A 19,643-nucleotide genomic window follows, 5' to 3' on the forward strand; every position below is an offset into this window, starting at 1 on the left:
ACTTTCAAGTTGGGAGGGAGTTAGGGATAGCGTTAAGTCTCTAAGGAATTTTGGAAGCAAGGTTTCCAGGACCTTGAGGGGACTGGCTATTGTTGGGAAAGTGTCATTTATTACTGTCTAATAAAACCTTAGTCATGAGACCCTTCAGATGTATATCGGTGGGCCATGTGCTTGGGGTGTGATTGCCAACACGTATCTTGGAGGGTTTAGAGATAAAGGAAGTTTCCAGAGGAATTCTTATACCTTAAAGTAGACTTACAGGATCCTGGGGGGGGGGGGTGGGGGGGAGGCAGTCATCACTCTGCCTGTTTCAATGACTTGTCAATGGGCTGCAGGTAGTAAGGAAATTTAATAATTTTTCTTCTGCCTTTGGTTCCCACATCAGAACCAGGCTCCACCTTGGCAGCATTTACAGCAGCACCATGACCAGTTGAAATGCCACAACCCAGAAGGCAGACTTTACCCAAAGGTGCTAAAGGATCAATTTTAGCAACAGAGATATCAGGCACAACTGTCTATGCAGAAAATGTGCTGGTTCCCATGTAATGTAAAATTGTCTTTCCTTTGCAAGTAAATCTGCCAGTACCACCTGGCATTAATCCTTTCCCCTGAATAACTCTTATCTTCTAGCAAAGGTTTGTTTTAGGGTTTAGACAAAATTTGCGTTCTCTACACTGATGACAGTATCACTTGCCTTCAGCTTAGTAACTCCTTCCCCAGCACTTTCCACAATTCCAGCACCTTCATGTCCCAGGATCACTGGACAACTCCCTTCAGGATCAGCCCCACTCAGGGTATAGGCATTGGTGTGGCAAACTGCAGTGGCAATAATCTTAATTCGAATTTCATGAGCCTTTGGGGATGCTGCCCCTACCTCCTCTATAGAGAGAGGTTTTCCTGCCTCCCAGGCCACTGCAGCCTTGCACTTGATAACCTGGCTCACCATAGCCTTGGGCTGGGTCAGTGAGGGGCCCCACATGGGAAGATTTTAAATACCCTACTGATTTCATTAAAATTTTTTCTAGCCTTGTCAAACTTTGCCGAATCCACTTTTGCTTATATTATTTTTATCGCATCCATATTGTACATAGATTTTTACAGTGTTTAATTGTTCTATTAGCTAAAGATTATTGACTAATCATTAGCTCTTACTGATTGAATAGACTGATTATAGATTTACTGATTAAAGTTTGTTTTCACGAGCTCATGTTCAGTGAGAGGTAATATGAGTGAGTGATTTTTTTAGATGTTTCCTTTCAGAGTGGTTTTTTGTTTTCTTTAAAGTCTCCCATATGTATTATACTAATAAAATTATTATCGTTGTTGTTATTATAACATTCTAAAGAAGCCCCAATACTTATTTTTAAATCTTTTTATTTTATAATGGTATTAAATTTACAGAAAAATTACAAAGGTAATAAAGAGAGTTCCCATATACCCCATCTCCAGTTTCCTGTATTAATAGCTTACATTAGTATGACACACTTGTCATAGTGAATGAACTGATACTGATATATTATTAAATAAAGAACATAGTTTATTCAGATTTCCTTAGTTTTTACTTAATATTTTTTTCTGTTTCACTATCCCAGCCAGGATACCATAGTACATTTAGTCATTATGTCTTTTTTTAAATTTTATTCAAAATCAATTAATTAACATATAGTGTATTACTAGCTGCAGAGGTAGAGTTTAATGACTCATCAGTTGCATATAGCACCCAGTGCTCATTATATCACATGCCCTCCTTAATGCCCATCACCCAGTTACCTCTTCCCCCCACCAACCTCTAATCCAGCAACCCTCAGTTTGTTTCCTATGATTAAGAATCTCTTGGGGCGCCTGGGTGGCTCAGTCATTAAGCGTCTGCCTTTGGCTCAGGTCATGATCCCAGGATCCTGGGATCAAGCCCTGCATCGGGCTCCCTGCTCGGTGGGAAGCCTGCTTCTCTCTCTCCCACTCCCTCTGCTTGTGTGCCCTCGTTCGCTGTGTCTCTCTCTGTCAAATAAATAAAATCTTAAAAAAAAAAAACAAAAGAATCTCTTATGGTTTGTCTCCCTCTCTGGTTTCATCTTGTTTCATTTTTTCCTCTCTTCCCCTATGATCCTCTGCCTTGTTTCTTAAATTCCAGATATGAGTGAGATCATATGATAATTGTCTTTCTCTGGTTAACTTAGTTCGCTCAGCATAATACCCTCTAGTTCCATCCATGTCGTTGCAAATGGTAAGATTTCTCTTTTTTGATGGCTGAGTAATATTCCATTGTATAGATATGCTACATCTTCTTTATCCATTCATCTGTCGATGGGCATCTGGGCTCTTTCCATAGTTTACTATTGTAGACATTGCTGCTATAAACATTGGGGTGAAGATGCCCCTTTGAATCACTGTTTTGTATCCTTTGGATAAATACTTAGTAGTGCAATTGCTAGGTCATAGGATAGCTCTATTTTTAACTTTCTGAAGAATCTCCATACTGTTTTTCAGAATGGCTGTACCAGTTTGCATTCACACCAAGAGTGTAAGAGGGTTCCCCTTTCTCCACAGGCTCCTTTTGGGTGTGGCAGTCCTCTTTATCACTTTTTAATGCAACAACAATTGTGAGTAGCTGAAAACCAGAACACTAAGACATTAGTTGATTATACTGCTATTCTGGCATAAGATTTGGTGCTAATGTTCTGAGAAATAGAGAGTAATATAATGAGTGATGTTCACAAGGAAAGTAGAGAAAAGGCCCTATTTAATAGGCACAGAGATGGGTGTGAGACACCGCATATATCATAAATGAAGTCATATTAACCACAAACTGATAATTGTTGAAGCTAGGCATATGATGGTTCATTATAGAACTTTTATTTTATATGCATTTTATATTTTTATAGTTAAAAGGTCATGTGTGTACACATAGATGTCTATATACTTGTATGCATTTATGTGTGTGCATATAATTATATATGTGTATATGTATGAAAGATATCTTTCTATGGTTCCGACTTATATGATACAGCATACTTGATTCCATTTGAATTTATAACAGCATGTGTATAATATGATTATGAAGGTAACTTAATTTTCTTTTTTTCCCACACAGTACTTACAACCATATTTTAGAACAACTTTTCACTTTTAATTCAGAAAGAGATGATCTAAGCCCACCATTGTTTCTCAAAACTCTAGGAAACTTCTTATCACTGCATTGATCATTTAAGTCATAAAATCATGTTAACACCTTGCATTTATTTCACACTTAGTAGAGTTTTCTGTGCTGTGATAAAGTGGAAGTAATGTGGTTTGTGTTATGCTTCTTCACAAGATGAGATTACAGTAGCATTTGTCATATCTTTCTCAGGAATCAGAATTGACTGTACATCTCTAGTTTTAGTTCTAAAGTGATAACTCAAGACATGTCTAAATTTTTCATTTGTAAAGGAGACTTTTATCCGCAAGAATCAAGACCTTCTTTCTTTGATCAGGTGTGTTTCTGTGTGTGTTTGTGTTTCTAACAACTGTTATTCAAGAAATGAGAAATTCTTGAGGTTTCAAACTCAAGAAAGTTTCCAAAAATATTTACAACATAAGGTAATTATAACTGCTTCTTTCAATAGAATTACGGAGGTCAAGGGATGCTTCTTACTTCTGAAGTTTAAAATGGTTTTCACTGTATTCAGTGGTGAGTAGGCAGGATATATTTACTGAAGAATAAGACATTATGATGTTGCTGTAAGATGGAGTCTTGTCATTAAACAAAACTAGAGGAATAAATCTACATTTGTGATTAGAGGATTGAATTTCCGTTTGAATTCACACATGGGAATTTTCTGTTCTTGAGCAAGGCACTTATCTTCTGTGATACACAACTTTATTTGCAAAATGAAAAAAACATGTTGTTACTTCTTACTACCATGATCAAATATGAAACAGCTTTTTTAAAATCTATTCATTATGTATATTTATTAAATAGTCATTTCTTTTTTTTTTAAGATTTTATTTATTTATTTGACAGAGAGTGACATAGCGAGAGAGGGAACACAAGCAGGGGGAGTGGGAGAGGGAGAAGCAGGCTTTCCACTGAGCACAGAGCCCAATGCGGGGCTCCATCCTGGGATCCTGGGACCACGACCCGAGACCAAGGCAGATGCTTAATGACTGAGCCACCCAGGCGCCCCTAAATAGTCATTTCTCTCTGAGAGCTCTTCTAGACGCTGTAAAATGTTGCTATATAAACATGAGATTATTTTTGCTAATAATGATGGTGATAACTTGTAGATGAAGATGATGGTGGTGATGATGATAATAATGATGATAATATGGACAGAAGTTGAATTAATATGTATTAGGAACAAACATCCAAATATTCATATATCTTACCCAAATTTGCCTTGCCAAAAAAAATTGTCACTAAATAAAATAACTATAAATAGAAAACTATATGTGTTGTCATTCAAGATCTGTGATGGAAAATATTTTTGGTTAAGTAGCTTAATGTAGGTGAATTAAAAACACCCATTATATTTTTGAAATAATTATTTATTATTTTATAACCAAGAGATACATAAAAAATTAATTTTGCCTGGTTTTGTATGAACTCTTATTTTCATTTTTCCCCTTTATATATATGAATGGGAGAGATATTTTTGTATTCTTGTTTTTCTAAGGAAGATCTGTCATCTTCAAAATGAAGATTTTTGATTCATCTCTGGAGTAAATAGTCATAATCAAACAATGAAGTTGATCCGAGATCGGTGGGCTGGTCACAACATGGGTATGTGTTCTCCACATAAATGTGCAGTTTGGCCTGTATATAATTTTGAGATACCCAGAATTTGACACTAGCATACAAGGCATAAGAAATCAAATTACTCTGATTCACTTATCGTTCATTTCATGTTATATTTTAAATGGAGTTTTCAAAAACTTGAGAACTTTTTCTCCCCTTGTTTCATTAACTACATAAAGTAAAATCTTTCACAATTTGAGGTAGCCTGAAATAGTGACAGCATAAGGATTTGGAGTTAGAAAAATTTTAGTCAAACTTTTACTAGTCTCTAGTTTTGAGATCTGGGACAATCCACAGCTTCTATGCACTTGAGTTTCCTTTCTCTATCAAACGGAGATATAAAACATGCTATATTTACATTAGTAGATTTCTATTTCTAGCATTATATTAAATACAAATATGACTTTGGCTGCCTATAACATTCAATTTCTTCATCCATAAAATAATACCTACCCTCTTCACATGTTTGATAATTAAGTTACATATGGTATGTATAAACAATGCTTTAGTTTAATTTTAGGTATAAAAGATAATTAGTATTAACATTTCATTATAAAAAGTTTTTACATATTCAGTAATGATTACTATTTCAAGAAGAGAGCAAAGTTGTTTTTTACTTGTTTTGTTCAAAGGCAAGATTATTGGTATTTATTTTGAAATTTTACACCTTATTATTTGTATGTCCTTCACTAAAAAAAAGAAAGGCATTTACTGTTTACTACATGATTAACATTATTGATTCTAAATGAATATTATTTAATTTCACTTTTTAAAGTACTCATAACAGGTTGTGTTGATGTCCTTTGTTCTTTTCTTTCCTTTTTTCCTTTGTTTCCTCTTTACTTTTCCTTTCTTTTTCTTTTTTCTTTTTTTTTTTTTTGTGTAATTCATGAAGTTATTAACTTAGCAAATGTGGCTCTATGAATTAAACACATGTCTAACTCCCTAGGCCCCTGTCTTTTTTATTATACACTGTCTTTATTTTAATGTTAGATTTTATTACACACTAAGAATTAACTTATTTTATGGTACATAAGATCTTGCTAAAGATAATTTGCCATAGAGGGGTGCCTAGGTGGCTCAGACAGTTAAGCGTCTGCCTTCAGCTCAGGTCATGATCCCAGGGCCCTGGGATGGAGCCCTACATCGGGCTCCCTGTTGAGGGAGCCTGCTTCTCCCTCTCCTTCTGCCTGCTGCTCCCCCTGCTTGTACTCTCTCTTTCTCTCTGTCAAAATAAATACAATATTAAGAAAAAAAAAGATTTTGCCATAGAATAAAAATAATTTTATTCATATTATGAAGTGCAAAAATCATAATAATGAAGTAATATAAAACAAAAGTAACTTGATGTTATACTTTAAAAAAGGATATGAATAGTATGGCAAGTTAAATTATAAAAAATTGTGACCCAAGGGACTGAAAGTCTATGACTTCTATTGACCTGAATTGTTTTTCTCTAGAGGTGAATGAAATCCATAATTATAACTCTGAACTGGTAAAGCATGGTACTTCTCCACAATGGCAAAAGAGAAAGTCTACATTAATCACAAGGAAATGTGGAGAAAACCGTAAGTTCAATATTCCATTTGTCTTCTCTCAGTATAGTGAGGTGAATCTTGGAATCTATATGATTAGATCAGTGATAAGCATTCAGTTTCTTTTACCTTAATGAGAAAAGCAGAAATGAAATTAACTCTAGTATAATATTGGAATATATAATACAATTAGCAGAAATTGTTCAGTTTAGGATTTTTTCATGCCCTACAAAGGATGAGATTATCATTAACATAATAATAGCAACTGAAACAGCAGTTTCTTGATATTTTTTTCAAGTTTTTATTTAAATTCCAGTTAGTTAACATATGGTGTAATATTAGTTTCAGGTTTAGAATTTAGTGATTCAATACTTACATACAACACCCGGTACTCATCACAAGTGCTCTCTTTAATCCCTATCATCTATCTTGCCCAGCCCCTACCCACCTCCCCTCTGGTAACCATCAGTTTTTTCTCTATAGGTAAGAGTCTGTTTCTTGGTTTGCCTTTTTTCCCCCCATGTTCATTTGTTTTGTTTCTTAATTTCCACATATGAGTGAAATCATATCGTATTTGTCTTCCTCTGACTGACTGATTTTATTTGGCATAAAACTCTCTAGCTCCACCCACATCATTGCAAATGGCAAGATTTCATTCTTTATGATGGCTGAGTAATATTCCACTATACACACACGCACACACTTCTTTATCCATTTATCAGTCAATGGACAGTTGTGATCTTTCCATAATCTGTCTATTGTTGATAATGCTGCTGTAAACATCAGGGTGCATCTATCCCTTTGAATTAGTTATTTTTGCATCCTTTGGGTAAATACCTAGTAGTACAATTGTTGGATTGTAGGATAGTTCTATTTTTTACTTTTTGAGGAACCGTCATACTTTTTTCCACAGTAGCTACACCAGTTTGCATTCCTACCAACAATGCATAGGGTTCCCTTTTGTCCAATTCTTCACAAACATCTCTTGTTTCCTGTGTTGTTCATTTTAGCCATTTTGACTGGTGTCAGGTTATTTCTAATCATAGTTTGATTTGTATTTCCCTGATGATGAGTGATGTTGGGCATCTTTTCATGTGTCTGTTGACCACTTGGATGTCTTCTTTGGAAAATGTCTATTCATGCCTTCTGCCCATTTTAACTGGGTTATTTGTTTTTTGGGTGTTGATTTTTATAAGTTCTTCATATATTTTGGATACTCACCCTTTATCAGATATGTCATTTGCAAATATCTTTTCCCATTCTGTAGGTCGCCTTTTAGTTTTGTTGAGTGTTTCCCTCACTGTGAAGAAGCTTTTTATTTTGACAAGTTCCAATAGTTTATTTATGCTTTTGTTTCCCTTGCCTCAGGAGACATACTAGTAAGAAGTTGCTACAGCCGATGTCAAAAGAGTTTACTGCTTCTGTTCTCCTCTAGGATTTTCATGGTTTCCTGTCTCACATTTAGGTCTTTCATCAATTTTGAATTTATTTCTGTATATGGTGTAAGAAAGTGGTCCAGTTTCATTCTTCTGCATGTTGCTCTCCAGTTTTCCCAACACCATTTATTGAAGAGACTGTCCTTTTTCCATTGGATACTCTTTCCTGCTTTGCTAAATATTGGTTAACCTTAGAGTTGTGGGTTGATTTCTGGATTTTCTATTCTAGTCTATTGATCTATGTGTCTATTTTTGTGTCAGGACCATACTGTTTTGATCACTACACCTTTGTAGTATAACTTGAAGTCCGGAACTGTAATGCTTCCAGTTTTGCTTTTCTTTCTCAAGTTTGCTTTGGGTATTCGGAGTCTCTCATGGTTCCATACAAAGTTTAGGATTGTTTATTCTAGCTCTGTGAAAAATGCTGTTGGAATCTTGCTAGAAATTGCATTGAATGTGAGACAGCAGTTTCTAAGAGAGCACTGAACAACTAAATATAAGGAGGAATAAATAGAAATGGAAACAAAAGATAAGGGAAATACAAAATATCTTTCAGAGTTCTGTTCTTAAAAGGTGTGGAAGCAACAATTTGATTGCCATTCACAGAAATGTTTCAGAATGCACTGATGAAGACAAGCTGTCTTTTATCAAGCCAGAATATCATTGAAAATAGAGCCTGAAATAGCTTACACAGAAAGGAAAACAGCAGACTTCTCACCTATGAATTCTCATTAAATATTAAAAAATAAATGATTATCAGATAGCACCACCTTATGAGTTGATTATAGGAATGGAAATGTGCCATATGTAGTCATCAAAGGGGAAAGATTGCATGATCATATGCATAATGTTAAAAAGGTTTTGGATAAAAATCACTGTGAATTCTTAAAAAGGACTTAATTTTTAAAATCTCTAAAATATAAATACTGTTTTTCAAATATATATATATATTCAGAAGATATCATTATGCTTATTGATAAATGTTAGTAGCATTTTCATTATAGTTAGAAAAGGCAAGAATTTTTGCTATCATTGCTGTTGAGTAATATTAATTGTTCTGCTGGTGCTAGCCAACATGAATAACCAAGAAAAAGAAAAAAGCAAATGATATGAAATTACAATAAAAAGGCAAAATTAATATTATTTGCAAAAATTTGTAATTTAAAATACTTTAAAAAGCCCTCAAAAGCTTCACCCCAAAATATGACAAACAATAAGGAAATCTGATACGAGGACTTGATTGAAAATAAGATATAAAAATCAATTGCTTTAACTACAAAAACAAGAAAAATGTGATGAAACAAAAATGTCATATATATAACACCAAAATTTTTTTGAAAAGACAGAAATAAACTTTTTAATTAGAAACCCTAGAAGTAAACCTATTAATTTAAAGCTGTGTTGATGAACATAAAATAAGACATGCATAATGGGAAAAGACATTTTAAAGAAGTAAATTATCTCCATATATTTATGCATTTAATGTGACTCTATTGAAAGATAAATTACCATATTTTAAAAGTACATGTTCTTGAAAAGCTTAAGGTTCTTTTTTTTTTTTAAGTTCTTAAGGTACATGTAAAGTGTAATGATAGCCAAATTATTCTGAAAAAGAAATGTAATATACAATTGTGGATATGGTGAAAAACTCAAGCATATTATAAAACTAAGGGAATTCTACATATAGTTTGAATGAAAAACACGTAAAGAATATAGGGATAAATGAAAATACAAATATGAATGTATTACATGCTAAAGGTGGTATTTCATATCAATGAGAATACATTGACTTATTCAATAAGTGATGTTAGAAAAATTCAGTGCCCATTTGGGAAAAAAATTATAAATTTAAGTTCCTACCTTATTTATTACACACACACACACAAATACCAAACAGGTCAGATAAAAAAGGAAACCATATAACATGATGACACATGAGTGTAATATACTTTATAAACTCAGAATAATGAAGACATTTTATTCATATCCAAAAAAGAATCAGCCATAAAGGAAAATTTGATCAAGTCAACCATTATGCATTTCAGCACCCCCACAATTTCATAATGTCAAAACAAAAATACCTGAGATGTATGTTTGCAAAACATATGGTAAGAAATGAACTAATATCCTTAACCCAAAAAGTAAAAAAGGAACTAGGTACTCAATACAAACAAGAGAAGTCTCAGAGAAATAAAATAAAAACATTATTTAACCATAGTAAATGCCAATCTTATTCATAAGAGAAAAAATAAAATTTAAATTAAAAATATTGCTTATAAGATTTATACATTTTAAAATGTGAATAATATTTAATGCAGAGAAGATGTGAGCAAACAGCCTTTTAAATTTATTTTGGTACTAAACAAATTGGTATTTCTTCTTTGGACTGAAAATGTCAATCATTACAAAAATTTTAAATGAAAATGCCCTTTGACTCAGCAATTACTCTCTCAGGGATTTCTCTTAGAGAGGAACTCAAAAATATGCACAGGTATATATAAAATGTTATTCATATTGTTATATCTAATAGCAAAACTAAGAAACGATTTAAATACACATTGGAAAAAATTAAATGTCTGTCAATAGATTTTGTCCATATACCAATGAAAGGAATGAAAACAGCTATATATAAAATTTTGACTTTATAAGACATGATATAGAATAATCACTAAGATATTTTCTTAAGCAAAAACAAAACAAAACAAAACAATATTTTCCATACTTTCTTCAACATGTTTTTAAAAAAGGATTGAAGGGAACTGTCTGTGTTTGTTATGGTATCTACATTAAAAAAAAATAAAAAATTATAACCATGATTTATTCTAGGGAGGGAACTGGAGAATTTTGAGAGAGAAACAGGAGGGAATATGCATTTCTATTGTCTTTTTTTTTTTTAATCACTTACAAAGTACATATTTTACTTGTTCTGAGAAAAATAATTAAGGTAAAAGTACTGATATCACTCCTCCCATAAAAAACACTCATAACATTTATATCAAACATGAACATACCAAAACTTTTTAATCCTATTTTCTATTCTTTCTCACCCTTTTTTTTTTTTTTTTTGGACAGCATCTCCGTTTTTGGTAGCCCGCGCCATTGCTGTAGCCATGGGTATCCATTTCATTATAATGGTAATGATATGCGGTGCCATAATCGTACATTGTAAGTGATAGTAGAGAAGTAGATAGAGCATTCTCGATCTATTGCAATGCATTACTTTGATTAGCATTCAGAAGCACAGAGACATAAAATAACAACATTGTATGTGTCTTTATGTTTTTCCTATTAGTGTAAAAATGTGTCTACTTTTGCTAGGACTATGTTACTAATAACCTTTTAATAATTTTGATTTTTTTATTATTGAACTGTGTTTTACATTAGTTTTATATTAGTTTTAGTTGTACAACATAGTGATTTGACAATTCTATACATTACTCCATGCTCACAGTGATGAGTGTAATCACCATCTGTCACTATACAATGTTATTACAATATTATTGACTATATTCCCTATGCTGTACTTTTCATCCTCATGACTTAATTTATAACTGGAAGTTGGTACCTCTTAATCCTCTTAATGATTATTTTAATAGCATTATTCAACCAAGAAGCTCCAATTTCTTTGCAAGGTAAGTGAAAGTTTTTTAATATTTTGAAGCACAAATTACATGAATCTCTATATAATTGAGTATAGGCATATATCCAATGTTGTTAACAAGAGAATGTATAAGAAAATTATTAATTCTTGTCCATGAGCCATAACATTCCAATATTTTTTATTTGTTAACAATGAAAGAGTGCTTCTAAAAAGAAGATACTTAGTTTTGGCATCTGTCTCTCTCTCTATATATATAAATGTGTAAAGATATGTCATTGGAGATGATCAGATTGGTTTATCTGGAATGTTAGAGTTACAATAAAAGAGTATTTAACCTGTCTAGACAAAATCTGTTATAATGTTCAGACTTGTACAGAATTAAGAATATATTCTCTCTTTCAGAAAGTTATTGTGGCCCATGTCCTAAAAACTGGATATGTTATAGAAATAACTGCTATCAATTTTTTAATGAGAGCAAAAGCTGGTACCAGAGCCAAGCTTCTTGTATGTCTCAAAATTCCAGTCTCCTGAAGATATACAGCAGAGAGGATCAGGTTGAGTATTTGTTTTAATTTCCTTTCCTATATTCATTCCTAACATGTGAGGCAAATCACTGGAATATGAACCTGAAACATAAGAGAGGCACTAAGACTGAGATATATCCACCCTAAATCTTTCTGCATCAAAAATAAGAAAGCACTGGGCACCTGGGTGGCTCAGTCGCTTAAGCATCTGCCTTCAGGTCAGGTCCTGATCCCAGGGTCTTGGGATGGATCCCTGCGTCAGGCCCCTTGCTCAGTGGAGAGCCTGCTTCTCCCTCTCCCCCTGGCCCTCCGCCCCCACTTGTATGCTCTCTCTCTCTCTCTCCCTTGCTCTCTCCCTCAAATAGATAAATAAAACCCTTTTAAAAAAATTAAAATTCAAAATTTAAAAAAATAAATAAAAATAAGAAAGCACAGAAATTGTAGGTATTATGTACAGTGTTTAAGTCAGAATTAGACTAGAGGACAGAATGCATTTCCCCAAGTGTGGGGAAAAAATGATTGAATAATTATGGCCTTGTATTAACTAAAATTCTGAGCACTGATTTTATTTGTGGTCTCAAACAGGATTTCTTTAAATTGGTGAAGTCATATCATTGGATGGGACTAATACAAATTCCAGCAAATGGATCTTGGCAGTGGGAAGATGGCACCATTCTCTTGCCCAGCCAGTAAGTCTGTAGCAATAGGTGTCTATTTGTGGATTTGTCTCTATGCTGTGCCTATGGTCATTCAAGATCACATTATTTCACACAATGCCAGGATGTTTCCATATTCTAATATGGGACCTAAATTTAGGAGATTATGGAGCAGAGCAGCCAATAGCAATAATAATGAGTTACATTAATTGTTTGCTACGTGCTAAGGACTGCTTAGCAGTACATAATACTATGGCCATTTTACAGATAAGGAGACTAAAGCAGAGAGGTTAAATATCAAAAAGATATTCTTTCTTGAAGTTATTACCTGAATTGTTGAGATATAACTACATCAATAAACTACACATACTTAAAGTGTACAATTTGATAAATTTTGAGAAATGTATACATCCACAAAACCATTAATAACATCAAAATAATTAACATATTTATCACCTGCAAAACTTTCCCTTTGCACCCTTGTAATCTCTGCTTCCTATCCCTTTCTGCCCACCTCTTTCTGTCCCCAGGCAACTAACCTGCTTTCTGTCACTGTAGATTAGTTTGCAATTTATAGAATTTAATATAAATGGATTTCTGCCATATGTACTATTCTTATATCTGGCTTTTTCACTCAGCATAATTATTTTGAGATTCAGCCACCTCAAGGCATGTATAAAAAATTAATTTCTTTTTATTCCTGAGAGGGATTCCATTTATGAGTGTAGCTCAATTTGATTATCCTTTCATCTGCTGATGGATAGATAGGTGGGTAATTTCCAGTTGTTGACTATTAACAATAAAGCTACTTGCAATGAATAGTTGTGTACAAGTCTTTGTATGAACATAGGCTTTCTTTTCTCTTACATTAATACCTAGGAGCGGAATGGTTGGGTAATATAATAGGTTATGTGTTTTACTTTTTAAGAAACTGCCAAACTATTTTCCAAAGTAGCTGTGCCATTTTACATTCCCACTAGCAGTGTGTGAGTGTTCTAGTTGCTCTACATCCTGGTCTACACTTGTTACAGTCAGTCCCTTACATTTTAGCTATTCTAATAGGTGTGCAGTGATATCTCATTGTGGTTTTAATTGCATTTCGCTAATGACTAATGATAATGAACATCACTTTGGTGCTTATTTACCACTTATTTTTCAATTTTCTATTTCATTAATTTCTGCTCCCTACTTCCACTGTATTTCTTTCAGTATTCATTCACACAGGCTCCTCATTCAACCTTCAGCTGTATTAAAGGACTCCCATTTACCTATCCCCTAAAGAAAAGAGAAAGAAAATCACCATAGTTTCTTGTAGTGAAAACTGATCTATTAATTTGATTTTTTTTTTCTAATAGAAGCATTCAGGCTACTAATATGTGAGATAATTTAGCAACATCCTCACATGTTTTGAGATATTGTGTTTTCATTTTCATTCAGTTCAATATACCTTCTAAATTCCCTTTTGTATTCTTCTTTGATCCATGGATTATTCAGAAGTGTGCTATTTAGTTTCCAACATTAGGAATTTTCCAGAGATTTTTCTTTTATTGAGTTCTAATTTAGTCCCGTCTTGGTCAAAGAGCATAGTTTGTATGACTTGGATCCACTTAAATTTATTGAGGTTAGTTTTATGGACCAGACTATGGTCTATTTTCTGAAATGTTCTGTGTGCACTTGAACAGAATGTGTATTACATTATTCTTGGGTAGAGTGTACTATAATTTCAATTAGGTCAAGTTAGTTGGGAGTATTGCTCCAGTCTTCTGTATCTTTTCTGATTTTCTGTCAACTTATTCTATTAATTACTGAGAGACATATATTGAAATCTTGGACTGTAATTATGGAATTATGTATTCTACTTGCATTTCAAACAATTTTTCTCAATTATTCTGAAGTTCTATTGATAAATGTTTGGATTGCTATGTACTCTTGATGAATTTATGACTCTTATCATTATGTAATGAGCTCTTTTTCCATAATGACATTTTCTGCTATGAAATCCTCCTTTGTCTATCATAAATATAGGTATGCCAGGTTCTCCTTGATTAGTGTCAATGCGGTATTTATTTTGCATTCCTTTTTTTTAACCTATGTATGCATTTATATTAAAAGTAAACTTTTATAGACAGAATACTCTTATAGACAGAATACAGTTGGAGTCACTTTTTTCTTTCTTTTTTTTTTTGTTAACATATAATGTATTATTTGTTTCAGGGGTACAGGTCTGTGATTCCTCAGTCTTACACACCACATCTTCTTTATCCATTCATCTGTTGATGGACATCTAGGCTCTTTCCATAGTTTGGCTATTGTGGACATGGCTGCTATAAACATTGGGGTACAGGTACCCCTTCGTATCACTACATTTGTATCTTTGGGGTAAATACCCAGTAGTACAATTGCTGGGTCATAGGGTAGCTCTATTTTTAACTTTTTGAGGAACCTCCATACTGTTTTCCAGAGTGGCTGCACCAGCTTGCATTCCCACCAACTGTGTAAGAGGGTCCCCCCTTCTCCGCATCCCTACCAACATCGGTAGTTTCTTGACTTGTTAATTTTAGCCATTCTGACTGGTGTGAGGTAGTATCTCATTGAGGTTTTGATTTGGATTTCCCTGATGCCAAGCGATGTTGAGCACTTTTTCATGTGTCTGTTGGCCATTTGGATGTCTTCTTTGCAGAAATGTCTGCTCATGTCTTCTGCCCATTTCTTGATTGGATTATTTGTTCTTTGGGTGTTGAGTTTGATAAGTTCTTTATAGATTTTGGATACTAGCCCTTTATCTGATATGTCATTTGCAAATATCTTCGCCCATTCTGTCAGTTGTCTTTTGGTTTTGTTGACTGTTTCCTTTGTTGTGCAAAAGTTTTCTCTTGATGAAGTCCCAATAGTTCATTTTTGCCCTTTCTTCCCTTGCCTTTGGCGATGTTTCGAGGAAGAAGTTGCTGTGGCTGAGGTCGAAGAGGTTGCTGCCTGTGTTCTCCTCAAGGATTTTGATGGACTCCTGTCTCACACTTACGTCTTTCATCCATTTTGAGCCTATTTTTGTGTGCAGCGTAAGGAAATGGTCCAGTTTCATTCTTCTTCATGTGGCTCTCCAGTATTCCCAACACCATTTGTTGAAGAGACTGTCTTTCCTGCTTTGTCAAAAATTAGTTGACCATAGAGTTGAGGGTCTGTTTCTGGGCTCTCTGTTCTGTTCCATTGATCTGTGTGTCTGTTTTTGTGCCAGTACCATACATTCTTGATAATGACAGCTTTGTAATAGAGCTGGAAGTCCGGAATTCTGATGCCACCAGCTTTGCTTTTCTTTTTCAACATTCCTCTAGCTATTCAGGGTCTTTTCTGGTTCCATACAAATTTTAGGATTATTTGTTCCATTTCTTTGAAAAAAGTTGAGGGTATTTTGGTAAGGATTGCATTAAATGTGTAGATTGCTCTAGGTAGCATAGACATTTTCACAATATTTGTTCTTCCAGTCCATGAGCATGGAACATTTTTCCATTTCTTTGTGTCTTCCTCAATTTCTTTCATAAGTGTTCTATAGTTTTCAGAGTACAAAACCTTTACCTCTTCAGTTAGGCTTATTCCTAGATACCTTATGGCTTTTGGTGCAGTTGTAAATGGGATCGACTCCTTAATTTTTCTTTCTTCTGTCTTATTGGTGTATAGGAATGCCACTGATTTCTGTGCATTGATTTTATATCCTGCCACTTTATTGAATTCCTGTATGAGTTTTAGCAGTTTTGGTGGAGTCTTTTGGGTTTTCCACATAAAGTATCATATCATGTGCAAAGAGTAAGAATTTGACTTCTTTGCTGATTCGGATGCCTTTTATTTCTTTTTGTTGTCTGATTGCTGTGGCTAGGACTTCTACTACTATGTTGAATAACAGTGGTGATAGTGGACATCCTTGCCATGTTCCTGACCTTAGGGGAAAAGCTCTCAGTTTTTCCCCATTGAGAATGATATTTTCTGTGGGTTTTTCATAGATGGCTTTTATGATATTGAAGTATGTACCTTCCATCCCTACCCTGTGAAGAGTTTTAATCAAGAAAGGATGCTGTACTTTGTCAAATGCTTTTTCTGCATCTATTGAGAGGATCCTATGGTTCTTGTTCTTTCTTTTATTAATGTATTATATCACATTGATTGATTTGAGGATGTTGAACCAACCTTGCAGCCCAGGAATAAATCCCATTTGGTTTTTATAATTGGATTTGAGAAATGGTTGTAATATGCCTTGGATTACTTTTGGGTTTCTTATTTTTTAATTTTTTTATTTCTTGTGCTTGTGTTTTGTTGAGACTCTTGGATCTATGAGTTTATAATTTTCAAACAAAATTAGAAAATTTACTACCATCATTTCTTCAAATGTCCCTCTCCCATTTCTCTTTCCCCTCCCTCAGACACACTACAATCACAAATACATTAAGCAAATTAAAATTGGGATGAAGTTCACTGGTGCTTTTTCTTATATATAACTGTAAAAGTTTTTAATTCTTTATTTCAAGTATATTTTACTTATTTGAACCTCTAATTCTGTAGTACATAATAAAAACATCACAACAACATTAATGTTAATGTTGGGTTAATTAGCTGCTTTCTGTCAGACATAGTTTTAAGCACTTTATATATACCTTCTCATTGAGGACTCTTAAAAACTTCTATAACAGGGGTCATTTCTAACCTAATTTTGCTGGTTAGGAACAGAGTCTTAGAGTGTAGAATAATTCACCTAAGCTATAAAATGAGTAATCATTCTGGTAGATATTCAAATGTGTGTCTTTCTTACTCTACAGCCAGAATTATCTTTAAATGATTTTTAAAAATCTCTTCTCAAGGCACCTGGGTGGCTCAGTTGGTTAGGCATTCCACTCTTAGTTTCAGCTCAGGTCTTGATCTCATGGGTCATGGATTGAGCCCTGCCTTGGGCTCCATGCTCAGAGGGGAGTCTGCTTGAAAATTCACTCCCTCTGCCCCTCCTCCCTCCCTCTCTCTCTCAAATAAATAAATCAATCTTTTTAAAAAGAATCTCTTCTCGTTGATTTTGAAGTTTACTTTGCTTCTTTAATGGTTAGTTGGCAGTAATCAATGCATAACCTTCTGTTTCTTTCATATCTCCCCTTATATTCATTGTAACAGGTACTACTACCCTCCTACCCCATTATATATTTGGAATTTGAAGGCCCCAGTATACCTTAGAATTGATCTTGGATGACCTCATTTCTGTATGGCTTGAGATTTTATTTTTGACAAAAAAAGTTTATTCTCTAGAAATACTAATAAAATTTGTATCACCTTATCTCAATATTTTCCACCCTGCAAGTGTAAATGTTTGTTTTAGAAGCAAAAGCAAAACAATTGGCAAATTAAGTTTCAGTTTATGCATGTGATAAATATTTGTTGAGTGTTACTCAATTTCCAGGAACTATGCAGAGATAATGACAGAGATTAATAGGACACAACTTCAAGGGCTTCACACTTCAGTTAGAGATATGGTTATAAGCAAATAAGTACAATCCAGAATAATCAGCACTCTGGCAGACATGGAATATGAATGGTATAAGAAACACACACAGAAACTGAAGGAATACAAAAACAAAATGAGATTTAAAAATGAGACTCTAATGTGCATAGACTGAGACCAACTAAGAGCAGTTAGTGGTTTCTATGGACTGAGTTTCTTCTCTTGTCCTTTGAATACAAACTATTTTATTGTTCATATTCATGCTGATGCATCCTCACTCTTTCCTTGGCCTTCTATTTCCCAACTGTTCCTGGAAGAAAACAAATCACCAGATTCCAAGGCAAAATAGATACACAGATATAACTATCTCTACATGGAATGCCTACACACACACACACACATATATATTTATATTTATGTATGTGTGTATATACTTATATATATATATACACAGACATATTTAATATATAAGAGAATTTTACAATTTTTATTTCCTTACCAAGTAAAGTTGCATATATCCAAAGAAGATTGTTTATTTTTGCATAAAACATGACATCTGCTGACTTCTAAATTGAATTCTAAATTCATTTCTAATCTATTTGCTGAAAAAAAAAACATTTAAAAACTTTCATTTCACTCAGGTACATATATCAAGAGATTTCAGACTTCCTAAATTGACTAACTTCCAATGTAGAAAAAAATAATGGCATATAATTTATAATAGAATGAAACTTCTGCTTTTATAACTGAGTTAGCTATATTTTGCGTATCTTTAACTAAGAAAGACCAGGCATGGTCCTAAAACCTTCTGAAATGATATTATTTCCATACCTATATTTAAATATATTTTATTGCATTTTTATATTTATGTATTAATAAAGTCACAAATATAATTTGTCCTTCTTTCTAATCTAGATTAACAATGGTTGAAATGCAGAATGGAACGTGTGCAGTTTATGGATCAAGTTTTAAAGGTTATACCGAAAACTGTTTAACTCCAAACACATACATCTGCATGCAGAGGATTGCGTAAAAGCTTATGATTTATAAAAATATAAAGAATTCAAAAACACAAAAGCCATTCTTGGGACGCCAGGGTGGCTCAGTTGGTTAAGTGTCTGCTTTCAGCTCAGGTCATGATCCTGGAGTCCCGGGATGAGCCTTGAAGCAGCATCCTCCCTCTTTCTTTCCCCCTGCTCTTGCTCTCTCACTCTCTCACTCTTGCTCTATCTCAAATAAATAAAAATAAAATCTTAAAAAAAATAAGCCATTCTCTGAATTTTTTCTGTGAGAAAACTTCCTGAAGAAAATACCGCCAAGAGTTATTGAATTATTTTTCCATCTATGACCTGACACAAAAATAACCTTGCAGGGGAACAAAGGCCAATAATTAAAGAACTTACCTTCTATAAGAATGTTTTCTTTAATTTTTGTAAAATTTCTAGTAATGAACAGATTCATTTTTATATTTAATAAACTGTTGATAAAACCCAGGGTTAAACTAAACTTCAAACTACAATTTTATTAAATGTGCACAAATATTACACTAAAAAGGGTTTTAGAACTTTTCAAACTCAAAAATTTTGAAAATTAAATAAATCTAAAGCTGGGTGAAAGGTATATGAGGGTTCATTACATTTGCTA

General features: G+C 33.6%; 1 protein-coding gene and 1 pseudogene across 3 annotated transcripts; one reads left to right on the forward strand and one right to left on the reverse strand.

Moving 5' to 3' along the window:
- Positions 1-296: 296 nt before the first annotated feature.
- Positions 297-946, reverse strand: LOC123839973 (alcohol dehydrogenase class-3-like; annotated as a pseudogene).
- Positions 947-3,318: 2,372 nt separating this feature from the next.
- On the forward strand, positions 3,319-19,338 carry KLRK1 (killer cell lectin like receptor K1). 3 transcript variants are annotated; one of them, XM_045873868.3, is made up of 8 exons: positions 3,319-3,473; positions 4,656-4,762; positions 6,238-6,345; positions 10,821-10,913; positions 11,345-11,380; positions 11,752-11,903; positions 12,459-12,562; positions 18,915-19,337. In XM_045873868.3, exons 2-8 carry the CDS (start codon positions 4,723-4,725, stop codon positions 19,030-19,032), a joined length of 651 nt encoding a protein of 216 aa, XP_045729824.1. In that variant the 5' UTR covers positions 3,319-3,473; positions 4,656-4,722; the 3' UTR covers positions 19,033-19,337. The 3 variants fall into 3 exon arrangements, with proteins under 3 accessions (XP_045729824.1, XP_045729822.1, XP_045729823.1); XM_045873866.3 differs by lacking the exons at positions 10,821-10,913; positions 11,345-11,380 and having other exon boundaries at positions 18,915-19,338; XM_045873867.3 differs by lacking the exons at positions 10,821-10,913; positions 11,345-11,380 and having other exon boundaries at positions 3,328-3,473; positions 4,660-4,762; positions 18,915-19,338.
- The last annotated feature ends 305 nt before the right edge of the window (positions 19,339-19,643 follow it).

This window comes from Mirounga angustirostris, unplaced genomic scaffold (genome assembly GCF_029215605.1).
Source record: "Mirounga angustirostris isolate CCGP_5_RB_7025 unplaced genomic scaffold, mMirAng1.0.hap1 SCAF_5, whole genome shotgun sequence".
Classification (NCBI taxonomy): domain Eukaryota; kingdom Metazoa; phylum Chordata; class Mammalia; order Carnivora; family Phocidae; genus Mirounga; species Mirounga angustirostris.

Coding starts and splice junctions, on each gene's coding strand:
- KLRK1 (XM_045873868.3), top strand. CDS start 4,723: ATGAAGTTGATCCGAGATCGGTGGGCTGGTCACAACATGG. Junction 4,763..6,237: donor GTGGGCTGGTCACAACATGG/GTATGTGTTCTC, acceptor GTTTTTCTCTAG/AGGTGAATGAAATCCATAAT. Junction 10,914..11,344: donor CGGTGCCATAATCGTACATT/GTAAGTGATAGT, acceptor TTATTTTAATAG/CATTATTCAACCAAGAAGCT.